The sequence below is a fragment of the Myotis nattereri genome, assembly GCF_964212035.1.
Source record: "Myotis nattereri genome assembly, chromosome: 15".
NCBI lineage: Eukaryota > Metazoa > Chordata > Mammalia > Chiroptera > Vespertilionidae > Myotis > Myotis nattereri.
In genome coordinates, this window is record NC_138090.1 from 14458363 (window position 1) to 14473172 (window position 14810).

The 14810-nt window shown below is 38.0% G+C and overlaps 1 protein-coding gene across 3 annotated transcripts in view; it reads left to right on the forward strand.

Moving 5' to 3' along the window:
- SNTB2 (syntrophin beta 2) overlaps nucleotides 1-14810 on the forward strand; it is a 77776-nt gene that overhangs the window by 45098 nt on the left and 17868 nt on the right. For all 3 annotated transcript variants that reach the window (XM_081107761.1, XM_081107762.1, XM_081107763.1), the window contains exons 3-4: nucleotides 188-398; nucleotides 7274-7416. In XM_081107761.1, the coding sequence (XP_080963887.1) occupies nucleotides 188-398; nucleotides 7274-7416 (354 nt within the window). The remainder of the gene's footprint in view (nucleotides 1-187; nucleotides 399-7273; nucleotides 7417-14810) is intronic.

Genomic DNA, 14810 nt, shown 5'->3' on the forward strand with positions numbered 1-14810 from the left:
TCTGATGATTACCAGTATCTTTCCACATGTGGTTTTCCCTGGAACTGGAGAAAACTATGGAATTAGGAGAAAGCATCTCTATTCTGGAATGTAAAATTAAAATAGATTCCCAATAATGTGTGTTAAACTCTGGCAGGTTTGATGACTTCTGATCTAGCTCACTTTTTCATTTTCTTTTTTCACACAGATTGATAGAGCTACATTCTCCCGATAGCAGGAACACATTGATCCTACGCTGCAAGGATACAGCCACCGCACACTCCTGGTTCGTAGCTATCCACACCAACATTATGGCTCTCCTCCCACAGGTGTTGGCTGAACTCAATGCCATGCTTGGTGCAACCAGTACAGCAGGAGGCAGCAAGGAGGTCAAGCATATTGCCTGGCTGGCAGAACAGGTAGGCTGGGCGACAGGGCAGGGTTGCCATTCATAGCCAGGATGGTTCCCCCAGTTCATATGTATCATGCAGTCATGTCTGCACATCTGGATTGCAGAGCTTTGTTTATCCTCCCTACCATTTAGCTATTTGTTGCTAATTATCACCACCACCAGAAGAACTGACCGCCATGAGAATCATCATCACAACAAACTACAAAGAGGCTCTTATTTATCACCTCTGTTCTTAATGACAGAAAATACTTTTCATGATTTTAGAACAGGATCAGCAAACTGTTTCTGTAAAGGGCTAGATAGTGTCACAACTACTTGCCATTGTAGCAATAACACAGTCATAGACAGTATGAAAATGAAAAGGTGTGGCTGTGTTTCCATAAAACTTTATTTACAAAAACAAGTAGTGGGCTGCATTTGGCCCACAGGTATTAGTTTCCCAACCCCTATTCTAGTCTGCTGACAGAGTTTTAGGAACAGCAGGCTTAGTCCCCTGCTCTGGAAAAGTATAAAATATACAAAGTATTTTACAAGCCATTAGACAAATGTCTTCCCCAACTGAAAAATGAAGAGAAACAAGAGGACATAAGTGGCTATTGACCGAAGGGAAAGGAAGAACGTAATCCAAGTTTGACATAAGGGAGACTAAAAGTTCTGTGCGATGTATGGTACAGACTTCTTCTTTCGGGTCCTTCACTGTCAGCTGGGTCAGAAGGACTTGAAAAAAGAAGACTGAACTTGGGGTTCAAAGAAGAGTTTTCAAGTGCTAGTTCTGATTTTCACTGGTTTTAGATCTTTTTAAAAGTGCCTTCATCTCTTTAAATCCTGGTTCCTTCATGTGTGTGCAAGGGGGCAGGCAGTTAGTATCAGCCCAGGGTGGTTTTGTTCTTTTATTTTTAAGTACAGTTTCCCAGGTCGCCTCCCCCATCCCCCACCCCTTCCACCTCAAAAGAGTTTTGAGCCGTAACCGGTTTGGCTCAGTGGATAGAGTCAGCCTGCGGACTCAAGGGTCCCAGGTTCGATTCCGGTCAAGGGCATGTACCTTGGTTGCAGACACATCCACAGTAGGGAGTGTGCAGGAGGCAGCTGATGTTTCTAACTCTCTATCCCTTTCCCTTTCTCTCTGTAAAAAATCAATAAAATATATATTTTTTTAAAAGAGTTTTGATTTGGTAGATCTATTGTGAGGCCTGGCAATCTTGTTTGGTAACTTTCAGTGATTGTGTTGTGGACCATTTTGGATTCTACTAATCTGTTTTTTTCAGCTCTGAAATTTTTGAACATTTCAAATAATAATTATAAAAATTAGAACATAGAATTATATTACTAACACAAACTTAAGAACCATATATATTCAGATATTTGATCATTTTTAGGGAGCATAATTAGAATAACTAGACAGAGAAGAAACTAATGAAAATCATGTTATAACTACTTATGACTTACAAAAGTTTTAGTCTTTTAGTTATGTTTATCATTGTTTCTATTTTTTTATGCAATAGTTGAAAAACACCATTGAATGGTAATTTTTTGTGCTTTCAGCAATGGTAGAAATGTTCATGGTTTTTAACAGGTAATAATTCACATAGTTCAAAGATCAGAATAAAAAGTTAAGAGGTGAAAAGTCTTACTCTTTCCTGTCCCCCATCCGCCTAGTTCCCACTCCCAATTCACCAGAAAGATCATCAATTTTCATTACTTTCTAATGATTTGTTTGAGAGTTTATGCAAATAGGAACAAAATCCTTCTTTTCTTCTCTTATGAAAGAAGATAGCATATTATGCACACTATTTTATACCTTGCTCTTTTTTTCATTAAACAATATGTCCTGAAGATCTTTCCATATCAATGAACAGAGGGCATTCTTTTTTCCTTTGTGTGATTGCAGTTAAATAAGCACTCTCCCAATTTCGCTGTTACCGTCTTTTGCCATTATCAATGATGCTGCAATGAATAACCTTGTAGTTTGCTCTTTAAACATGTACTGTCCAAAGTCTGGTTCCGAGTTCAGATAAATCAGGGTACAAGGGAACCCACATATCTGAATATATTTGGTTCATAAGTTTGTGTTAGTGAGTATTAAAACTTTGGTCAGAAAGGGATTTATCGAGAAATTTACAAATGTTCCTGAGTTTGGATAATGACAATTCAGAGAGTAGGGGATATTTCTCTATCTGTAGGATAACTCCCAGAAGTGCTGAGCCAACAAGTATATTAATTATCTATTGCTATGTAATAAATTATCCCAAGACATCGTGGCTTTAAAATAATAAGCATTTACCTTACACAGTTTCTAAGGATCAGGAATCTGTTTACAATTTGCCTAGGTGGTGCTGGCCCAGGATCCCTCATGAAGTTGTCAAGCTGTCAGCCAGGGGGCAGTCATCTGAGGGCTTGACCGGGGTTGGAAGGTCCACCTCCAACACGATTAATTCACATGGCTGTTGGCAGGAGGCCTCAGTTTCTTGCTGCCTATTGCAGAAGTCGTCAGGCCTTTCCACGGGGCTGCATGAATGTCCTCAAAACATGGCTGATAATTTCCCCCAGAGTGTTGATCTGAGAAAGAGAACAATATGGAAGCTACAGTGCCTTTTATGACCTCTACTTTATTCTGCTTTACTCTCTTCATTAGAACTGAGTTACTATGTCCAAACAGCCTACACCCAAGGGCTTCACCTCTAAAGGGGAGGAATAGTAAAGAATTTGTAGGCATAGTTTTAGTTTTGTTTTGTTTTTAATCCTCATCAGATGATATTTTGCCCTTGATTACTAGAGAGAATGAAAGGGAGAAAGGAGAGGAGAAAGAGAGAAACATGGATTGGTTGCCTCCCACAGGTGCCCCCATCAGGGCTGAGGACCTATAACTGAGGTACTTGCCCTTGACCGGGAATCGAACCTGAGACCCTTTGGTCCATGGGCCAATGCTCTAACCACTGAGAAACCAGTCAAGACATTTATTTAAACTACCACAAAGGGTATGTGCATTTGTAATTTTGATAAATATTTCCAAATTGCCTTCCATAAGCCTTGAACTAATTTAGATTCCCAGCAATGTTTGAGAGTTGCCAGACTTTTAAAGTGAACTTAATATAGTTCATACAGACAAGTCGGAGAAAAATAAAGCCACCAATTCATCACAGTCTGTTTTTTATGGACTGTATTATGTGTGTTTCCTCCACTCATTTGTGAGCTCCTGGAAGACAGGAGCACACTTTTTCTAAATCTTTATTGCCATCAGAGAACTTAGCCTTATGCTTTGTATTATAGTAGAAGCACAGTAATTTTTTTCTTTGTCTCTGTATATACATACAAAAAGCAAGCAAGCAAGTCACTAATTATAAAATCTTGTCTAAGAAGACAACTTTAGGGCTCGGAAATAATACTAAGAAGAAAAGTTCCAGCCACTTTAAAAATAGTACCACTGAACTAATTCAAAGTACCGTTTCTAAAATACTCTTGATTTTTACTTCTCTGAGATAGTTGTTTGGGTTACCCAAATTAAATATCACTCTCAGAATAAGGTGTTGAAGCAGGATTGGATAGCATTTCTCAGAAGTATCATGAGCTTATATATCTGATAAAGGTTGGACTAGGTACATGCCAAAGTCTTTTCTGACCATAAGATTGTTTATGAGTGTGAAAATGGTCAAGATAATTTCAGATCATATAACCTATTTAATGTAGGTAAGCATTTCGTTTGGCAAGAGGTGCATCTCCTGAAAAGTTTTCATATAAATGAAACCGTTCCAGTTGTACTTGAAAAACATAGTCATTTGGGGCAAATAAATTAAGAAAGGATCATTTAACTTTAAATGATTTCTCCTTAATTTATCCTTTTTGTTATTTCATGTTGTCATAAATTGAGTTTGCTTAAAACAGGGAAAACCTATAATATAGAATATTTGGTAACTGATAAATAATCTGTTCTATGCAAAGGGACTTCTCTATTGATACTGATTTTTATGTGACTGATAGTTTACCTTTTAGTTTATATTCTTTTTTTTTTTTTTTAATATATTTTATTGATTTTTTACAGAGAGGAAGGGAGAGGGATAGAGAGCTAGAAACATCAATGAGAGAGAAACATTGATCAGCTGCCTCCTGCACACCCCCTACTGGGGATGCACCCACAACCAAGGTACATGCCCTTGACTGGAATCGAACCTGAGACCCTTGAGTCCGCAGGCCAATGCTCTATCCACTGAGCCAAACCGGTCAGGGCAGTTTATATTCTTAAAAGGGAATTTTCTTTAAGTGCACCAAATGGGGGAACATTAATTATCTATAAAATCAGTATTTTTAAGCATTTGAGTATAGGTTAGAAAAGCCAAGATGGCCAAAGAAAACTTTGTTCTCACAGTTCCTGCTTGGTCCCTGATAATTCCCCAAATGTGTAAAGACTCAAAGTAGTATTAGTGAAATGGTTTACTTAGTGTTTGCTCTGTGTTTTCTATTATAAAAAATAAAGAAGCACATCACTTGTCAAAAAGATTTATAAGATTAAGAGATTTTAGGGAATGAGTAGTAACTATTAGTATTTTTTCATTTTTAGTGCTATCTAACTCTATTCAAAAATAAAATTTTCAGCCGAAACCATTTTGGCTTAGTGGATAGAGCGTCGGCCTGCAGACTGAAAGGTCCCAGGTTCAATTCCGGTCAAGGGCATGTACCTGGGTTGCGGGCACATCCCCAGTGGGAGATGTGCAGGAGGCAGCTGATCGATGTTTCTCTGTCATCGATGTTTCTAACTCTCTATCTCTCTCCCTTCCTCTCTGTAAAAAAATCAATAAAATGTATTTTAAAAATAAAAAATAAAATTTGCAGAAGGGTCTTATTTGGCCAGAGTATATGCAGGCATATGGATGTGTGGGTGTTGAAACACAAGCAAACAAAAACCCTAACATTAGTGTCCCTTTTTTCTCCAGCCATAACCTCAATAGTGGAGCCCCAACGCTGCTTGCTTGCACTGATACCACAACTGAAAACACAAGCTATATATAGCAGGCAGCATTTGACTTCTGTAAAAGCAAACAGTATCTTTATAAGTTAAGGCAAATAGGCAAACAGAATGACTTAAATTGAGGCTTTCTTATTCTCCAACGGTAAGTAGAAAAGGGAAAAGATATTCTCCAAAATCTAAGGACTCAAGAGAGCTAAAGAATAAATGCTTTTTAAATTTTTTAATTGAATACAAAGTTTTTTATCTTGAAATTGAATATTCTATTGACATTTGCAGTTTTCTTTAGAGCCTAAAATAGCTTCCTTGGGAAGAAATACATTTCATTTAGGTTTTCCAAATCCATATACTCTGATCTAGCCTTCAAAATCTCTTTCTTACGACTTAGGAGATCATTAATTTTTTAAAAATCAGATTATCATTTTAACCCTTTGGGAAGATAGAGTTACATTATTTTCCCTATTGAAATATTATCCATAACAATTTCAGAGACAAAGACTTAGTAGTGAACATAAACTAGAAATCCCTTTGGGGTACCTGTGACCCAAAATTGTAAGAATCTAGAAAACCTATTTAGAGATGGCATTCTCTCTCCAGACATTACAGTTACCTATGGACTAATATAGAGTCCTAGAAAATTTGGGTTCACTGGTAAGAAAAGTATAATTATTTCTACAATAATTTGCTTGAATTCTGAAAGTCAGATTACGTATTTTTGTGCTTTCAGCACACAGTAGAACAAGGGTCACTTCACTGAGTTGAATTCATTTCCCACTCCTGGAATCAGCTGGGGGCTCTAGCTAGGAGGAAAGAGTCCAAGTGGTAGTTGTAACACACAACAGAACCACTTAGGCCATTTTTCAGATTATAAATGTATTGTTAAGGTGCTCTAACATGTCCAGATTATCTTCAGAAGTCATTAAGGAGGAGAAAATGAAAAGGGGCTCTGAGACATCTCTTTAAGAGACAAGTGATTCATCAATTTGGATTCTCCTTGAAGCCATCTGTAACTATGATGATAGTGAGCTGAAGAATCAGTGTTAAAATACACTGTTGTTAAGCATTGTCTGCTCAAAGATCTTATCTCATGAGGGCAAATGTTTTGCTTAAATTTATTTACTTACTGATAGATTTTACAGAGAGGAGGGGAAGCGGGGTGGGGGGTGGGGGAGAGAGAAACATCAATTTGTTGTTCCACTTATTTATGCATTCATTGTTTGATTCTTGTATGTGCCCTGACTGGGGATCAAACCCGCAACCTTGGTGTGTCAGGAGGATGCTCTAACCAACTGAGCTATCCGACCAGGGCCATGAGGACAAATATTTTGATGATTCCAAAGCTTTTTCTGAATGTAGTCTTTTGCTTTTGGGCCTTGGATCCTTGACAGTATGGATAAACAGTGGTGGTTTTCCTTTATTTTAAACCCTCAGAGAGATCATTGAACTTTATGCAAGTAAATGCAATGGTATGTTTGAAACTGAAACATAAACTTCCTAAGTATAATAGAGAAATATTTGACAATAGTTTATATGAGTGTTTTCCAGAATACAACATAGTAGGTCATCAGCATTTAAAAAAAAACTAGAAATGATCAGAGTACACTGCACAAAATATAGAGATTATATTGTGTTAGAAATTTTTACATTTAGTTATTTATATATGTGTGTGTGTATTGGGTTGTAATGTAAAATATTTCTTTTTCTTTTTTAAAAAATATTTAAATCAGGTTTTTAAATTCTTTATTGAAAGTATTTAAAATATATTTCTTACAAAAAATATTGGAGAAATACTGATGTTTAGAAAATATGAATGGAGAAACAAATGGAGACTCGAGACCTGCTATGTCAGACCACCACTGAATGGACTTTTATAATTACATATCGTTATAGTTAGCTCTGCTTTCTGGATTTCACCATTGTAACAGGCAAAACTAGATGGTGGAAGACAACAGTGGAGACCTGTTCTCATGGCTGTGACTGAAAAGGATTTGCTGCTTTATGACTGTATGCCATGGACAAGGGATGCCTGGGCATCACCATGTCACAGCTACCCTCTTGTTGCCACAAGGTAAGACAAAAGACACAAAAAGAAAGTATCTGTCCTACTCTAAATCTTCAAAAGAATTTTAAAGTGAAGTCTATTATCTTAGGTGCCTAAAATAGGATTTAAGTAGCTGACATAGTTGATTTAGTCAAAAACTTTTATTTCACAACCTTATTGATAATTTTCTCCTACTTCAGAATAAATGGTTTCTGTCATTAGTATTTTTGTGCGCATTTTTTAAGTTGTTGAAGCCGCTTTCTAACTGCTCCCTTCAAGACTTGCTTAGTCATGAATATAAGTAAATAGTGTGTGTGTTTTTCCTTTACTTTATTGACTGTGACTACAAAACCACTGAAATTGTGGTAGCCTCTTGACCGAGTGATGAAATCATTTAAACCAGAATGTGGTACTGTGGATAAACCACACAGCTCAGCCAAAATATTCTTCAATTTCTCTTTCTGGTAGAAGAGCACATAATTTTGATTTCATCAAATAAACATTGATTTGACCTGAAGCAATGGGATGTTTCTAGCATGCTAGAAGTGGGGAGTTAGAAGCACAAGGAACAGAGAAATGTAGATTTGGGTGCCAGTATGTCTTAAGAGAGAACTGGAAACTAGTTACCTCGTGTTAAACTAGAAGACATATTGCACATTTAGTTTTATTGGAGCTTTAAAAAGAATCAGGCTTTTTTTGTTGTTGTTTTTTATTAAGTTATTGCATATGTGTTCATATTCACCCCCCATTGCCCCCAAGAATCAGGTTTTGATGTTACTCAGAGACTACACATTAAAAAGGAGCCCCACAGAAAAGCATTTGGTACTCAAAAGAGCTAAATGTTGAAACCATCTGGTATGTCCCACAGGGAACAGTGGGGAGCAGTCCTGCTTTGAGCAAGCAAAGATTTATGCGAGGAAGGGTATTCCTTACATTACAGGAAGACTTTCATGTTATATAGGACTTCCTGCAACTTGCCACGCTCCCTTACATATATCTTTTTTTTTTTTTTAATAAAAATACAATTTTTACATAGCTTTTCAGGAGTGTCTCTGTGATTTAGAGCTGGAACACCTAGATCACAGAATAGAGACAAGGGATTTGTTGAGCCTCAGAATGAGAGGTCCCCTCATTAAGTCCTTCAGGTCATAAGGGTCCTACAGGAAGACTGACTCTAACCGTCAGTTTCTCTTGTTTTGTTTCTTACTCCCCACTAAATTATAACCTTGAGTTAAGAACTGTGACTTAGCCATCTCAGCACTTCCTATAATGCTTTGCATATAGTAGGCCCTCGTTAAATCTCAGTTGAGTTAAATTCTGTTACTTAAGTTATAGCTTCTCTGTCATGGTTACATTGGAAGCATGACAGGAATCCTATGAAAACATGTGGACATGTCTCAGTAATTATAAGTGCAACGATTAAATTTATATTTTCCAAAGAGTTAAGCTTATGACTATGACTGTAGAGATTGCTTAAGTTTAAATTTCAGGGTAAAAGCTTATTCTCTTGTTATGATTATAAAATGCAAGGAGGGTAGTTTTATCCTTAGACCTTTCCTTAATTGTGGCACTGTGACATTCCATAGGTGAGCCTTTGTTTAATACTAGAAATTACAATCCCGTGAACAACTAGGTTCTGGCCATAGGCTAGACAAGTCCTAGAACTACAAAAGCACTTTGGTACTAAGGAAGGAAATGGGGTGTTTGTGTTTGTACTATTAGTGTGGTATTAATTTGCAACTAAAGAAAAGTTAGAAATAAATTTAAGAGTTAAAATTATAACAGGAGTAGATCTTCATGACCTTGGCTTGGGCAGAGCTTTCTTAGATAGAAAACCAAAAGTGTAAGCAACAAAAAATAAGTCAATTAGACTTCATCAAAATTTTAAAAAAAATTTGTGCTTCAAATGTCACCATGAAGAAAGTGGAAAAAACAAAAAAGAAAGTGAAAAGACAACCCACAGAGTGAGAGAAAATATTTGCAAACTATATATCTAATCAGGATCTTGTATCTAGAAAATAGAAAGAACTCTTACAGCTCAATAATAAAAAAATAAATTACCCAATTAAAATGGGAAAAGGATATGAATAGACATTTGTCCCAAGAAAATATACAAATAGCTAATAAGGCCATAACAAGATGCTCAACATAACTAGCCATCAGGGAAATGCAAATCGAAATCACAGCGCGATAGATACCTCTTCCTACCCACTAGGATACCTATAAGTAAAAAGACAGATAATAACAAGTGTAGACTGGGATGTGGAGGAAATGAAACCCTCATACACTGGCTCCTAGAAATGAAAATGGTGCAGTCAATGTGGAAAACAGTCTGGAAGTTCCTCAGAAGGGTAAACATAGAGTCACCGTATGACCCAGCAATTCCACTCGTATGTTGTATACCCAAGAGACACAAAAACTTATGTCCACCCACAGAATTACACATGAGTGTTTTTTTAACAGCATTACTTATAAAACCCAAACAGTGGAAGCAACCCAAGCTCATTCAAATAATGAATGAATAAAATATGGTATATCCATACAATAGAATATTGTTTGGAAATAAAAAAGAGTAAGATTTTTATAAACTCTGCAATATGGATGAGCCTTGAAAACGTTATGCTAAGTGGAAAGGAGCTAGACACAAAAGACCACATAGTATTTGATTCCATTTGTATAAAATGTCTAGAATAGGCAGAGCTATAGAGACAGTACAAGTAGTCATTGCCAGGAATATAGGGTGGGGAGTGGGAGAAACAATGAGTATAGGATGTCTTTTGGAAGTAATGAAAATGTGCTAAAATGCAATGTGATAGTGATTATATAACTTTGAATGTACTAAAATCTATTGAACTATACATTTTAAATGGGTACAGTGTATGGCATGTGAATTATATATTTCAATAAAGATGTTATAATTTAAAAAATACAATGCCATTTAATGGAGGGGACTAAGGCCAATCCTTAATAAACTTGAGTTTGAATCCTTATTTTGCCACTTCTAGTAGGTAATTGGGAGCATGTTACTTAACCTTTCTGTGCTATAGATTTTTCATTTGTTAATGAAACTCTAATGAGATAGGGCGGGTGTGAGTAATAAATGAGTTAATACTTGTAAAATGCCTACAATGGTACCTAACATGTTGTTTAGCTGCTTTAATTATAAGAATAATAATTTATTATTAAGTGAAAATAAGTCAAAGAAGAATTCTATATAAAAAATATAATTGGTTAATTTGGCCATTGTTAAAAGAGGAGTTTAGTTTTACAACAGCTTTTACAAGAAGTGAAAGTTTCATATTAAATGTGAGGAATTCAAATGTATTATTTGGATCAACCTAGACATGCAAATTGAAATTGTCCATTAATTAAATGGGTGGAGCCTGTAGCTCCCTGAACATGTTTCATGCTAAGAGTAATTAATGTGACAGCAGGGATTCTTAACTCTTTGTTCAGGAAGTACCAGTGGATTAGGAACATAGATGACAGGCAGATGAGAAGTTTAGTTTTTCCATGTGGCCGTGTCCACCAGGTGGAATTGGTTTAAGTCAGTACATGATATAATTAAGTGGGATTTTATCATCCTCTGTCTCCCAGAGTGGGTAGAGTATGGTCACTGAGAGAGAAGCCCGAGGATGGACCCAGACCAGGAGGTTTACCACAAAGAAAGGCAAGGCCAGAAAGTGGTGTGCTTGTGTCTTTTTAGTGTGGGGGAAAGAGGGTTTGAGATTTATATGAGTAACTAGAGGCCCAATGCATGAAAATTGGTGCAAGAGTAGGCCTCCTTCCCCCAGCTGCCAGCACCAGCTTCCCTCCGTCACCCGGGACCCCGGTTGGCTTCCCTCCGGCCCCGGCTTCATCAGGAAGGACGTCTGGAATGATGTCCAGAAGACGTCTAGTCTAATTAGCATATTACCCTTATATTAGTATAGATGAGAAAGGGCTGAATGTTCACTTTTCACTGATTCTATCTCTAATACTTATGAATGGATGAGACAAGAAAAAAAGATTGCATAAACACATAGGGAAGAAAAATTAAGGACCTTGGTTATCCACAAAAGTAGATGGTCAGAAATCAAAGAACATTGTCAGGGTAGTGTAAATTAAATTATCATGAGTTATCATTTATATTGGCTTGCACCCCTACAGATTCTTGGAAAGCAAGGCTTCGTGTGTGTGTGTGTGTGTGTGTGTGTACTTAAATAGCTGATATTTCAGGCTGGTAAAGAATTAAGTAAAACATTAAAGTGGTAAATGAAGAGGATTTTTATTTTATTTTTATTTTTATTTTATACATCTCGTGAGATTAAAGCCAGATACATGATAGAGGTAGAAGAGCACATTGGTTTTAAAGGGGCTGTGGATTTTGTAGGATGTGCATTTTGTCGTCTTTTTCAATAAGCTCTCTTTGACTGGAGGAGAAAAAGATCCAAAGAAAGTGTGACTACTTTACAGTGTGGAAAAGGGAGTGGTGGTGTGCTTGTAGCACTTACAGGGCAAAAGCTGCTAAAACGCCTTTGCGTGAGCTCATCTGGCCTCCCCACTAAAGGGGGCCTTTTGGCGGCGTGTGCTAACTAACTGCTCACAGTACAACTCCAGCAGCTGGTTTGCATTAGATTCCCTCTGCCAAATATTTCATAATCAGATCTGTAGGAAACATTTTCCTAGACTTTATTTTTTTAATGTCTGACTTGGGATTAACAACCAAACTGAATATGGTAGACCGCACCCTGTCACTTTCCCCATGCTCTGCCTTACTTGGATGATATGTAGAGTAATTTTGAAGCTTATTTAACTCTTGCTGAAATAGCTAATGTTTAAGTGGCATGTTAGTTCTCTCGGAATCAACTCAATGAGGCGGTTCTCAAAGTCTACTTTCATGGACCTCTGGGAATCCCTTCTTCAGGGGATCTGAAGATGAGTTCAAAATTATTACTAAGAAATAACTTGCTTTTTTCACTGTTGACATTTGCACTGAGAGTTGGTAAAATTGCTGATGCCTTATCATGAATCAAGACAATGGGCACCAAACTGTATGACTTGGAGGGGGTGGGAGGATGCCAATTTAACCTAAAAATGTCTTTGTTGGAGCAGTAAAAATTACTCGTTTTATTACCTCTCAATCCTTGAGTATTCACCTTTTTAATATTGTGAAGCATGGTGGTTTTCTCAAAAGAAAAGCACATGTGTATTTGAGTTGTGAGCTGAACTTGCTGTGTTTTTCATGGAACACCATTTTTTACTTGAAATAACAACTGGCTGACAAACTATGGTAAATGAGACTTGGGTATTCGTCAGACATTTTTCTCTAAGATGACCAAAATGATTTTGTCACTTAAGAAAAACACGGGTAGTATTTGTTGTCAATTATAAAATTCTAGCTTTCAAACAAAAATTGGAATTCTGGAAAGCATGTATCTGTCCCTGTGAGTTGACAGTTTTCCAGCACCTAAAGAATTTTCTGATGATGTAACAGTAATTATCAATAAATATAATGGATGCAAACAAAAGCATTTTAATTTCTAATTATCATTAAATATAACGAATGTAAACCAAAGCATTTTAGAATACAGGTTAGTGCTTCTCAACTGTAGCCTCACACTTGAACCATCTGTAAGTGAGGTGTTAGCAAATGTCACTTTTTGATATTGTATAATGAGATGGTTTAAACATTTGGAAAATCTGCATAGCTCAGTGAAAAATATTTTCCAAGTGGCCAATGAATGATGTTACAAAATCATGCAAGCATATAAAAAAGATCCATTCAAAGAAACAAAGATGGCGGCATACGTAAAAACCGGAAATTGCTGCCTCCCACACAACAACTTCAAAAATACAACGAAAAGGCAAAATGGACATCATCCAGAACTACAGGAAGGCTGGCTGAGTGGAAATTCTACAACTGGAAGGAAAAAGAAAAGCACACATAGATTCAGAGGAGGTGCGGAAGTAAAGTGCAGAGGTACGGAGGCTCGAGCGCGCGCGGAAAGGGGTGGGCACCTGAGGACGCAGCTGTCTTTTTGAATTGGGAGGGAGTCACAAGCTCCCGACTGCTCTGAACTCCAGTTCCAGGAAGTCTCTGGGGACCCAGGACTCATAGGGGGAGAAACTGGACTGTCTGGCAGCAGGCAGAACTCGGAACCTGAGAGCGGCTTTCCCTCAGAGGTGCTTGCAGCAATTACCAGGACACTGAGACACGCCGCCCCTTAGGGCAGGGCTGAGGATCCGCCATAGCTGCTGGCTCCACCCTTTGATTCCCTGAGACCCCGCCCCACCCAGGCTGTGGCAGAGGCTTTGCATATGAATGCCCTGGCCCTTTGCAACCTGAAAATTACCTAACCAATTGCAGCTGGGCCAGAGAGACCCAGAACTTCCAAGAGAAGGCCCAAGGCCCCACATCAGCTTGCATTGCCTCACAGCTGGGCCTCATCGGAGCACCTCCAAACTCCAAAAAAGGAAGGGGAATCTGCAGTTCTCTTAGCTCCTGCTGGGTAACCTCAGACAGAGGCTAAATTAGCACCTCCTTAGATCCAAGGGCCAGTGTACCCAGTGGTCAGAGCGGGACCATCCGGATTACAACTCCTCAGATCCATAAGGGACACACTCAGGGGGCAGACTCAGTGAGCACCAAAGCCCCACTGAAGCAAGTCTTGCCCCAGAAGGGTGTCTTCAGCACAGAAGTTCTCCCACTGCAGACACAGCTGATTCTCACTGCCAGTTGGCCTGGAGGTCAATTCCTCCCAGTGATCCTACAACAATCAAGGCATAACTACAACAAGACTGTGCACAAAGCCCACAAGGGGGTGCACCAAGAGTTTCCACCTCAGGTAACGGAGGAGGCTGAGCCACTGGGCCCTACAGGACACCTAGCACACAAAGCCACTCTACCAACACAGGGAAGCATAAAAAATGCGGAGACAAAGAAACAGGTCACAAATGACAGAAATGGAGGAAAGCAAACGACTGGATAGAGAGTTCAAGGCCACGTTTATAAGGTTTTTCAAGAATTTTATGGAAACCGCCGATAAATTTAGTGAGACCCTGGAAGATATGAAAAAAGACCAACTAGAAATTAAGCATACACTGACTGAAATAAATAATAATATACAGAGATCCAACAGCAGACAAGAGGATCCCAAGAATCAAGTCAAAGATTTGAAATACAAAGAAACAAAAAATACCCAACTGAAAAAGAAAAAAGAAAAAAGAATCCAAAAATATGAAGATAGTGTAAGGAGCCTCTGGGACAACTTCAAGCGTACCAACATCAGAATTATAGGGGTACCAGAAGAAGAGAGAGGGCAAGATATTGAAAACCTATTTGAAGAAATAATGACAGAAAACTTCCCCTACCTGGTGAAAGAAATAGACTTACAAGTCCAGGAAGCGCAGAGAACCCCAAACAAAAGGAACCCAAAGAG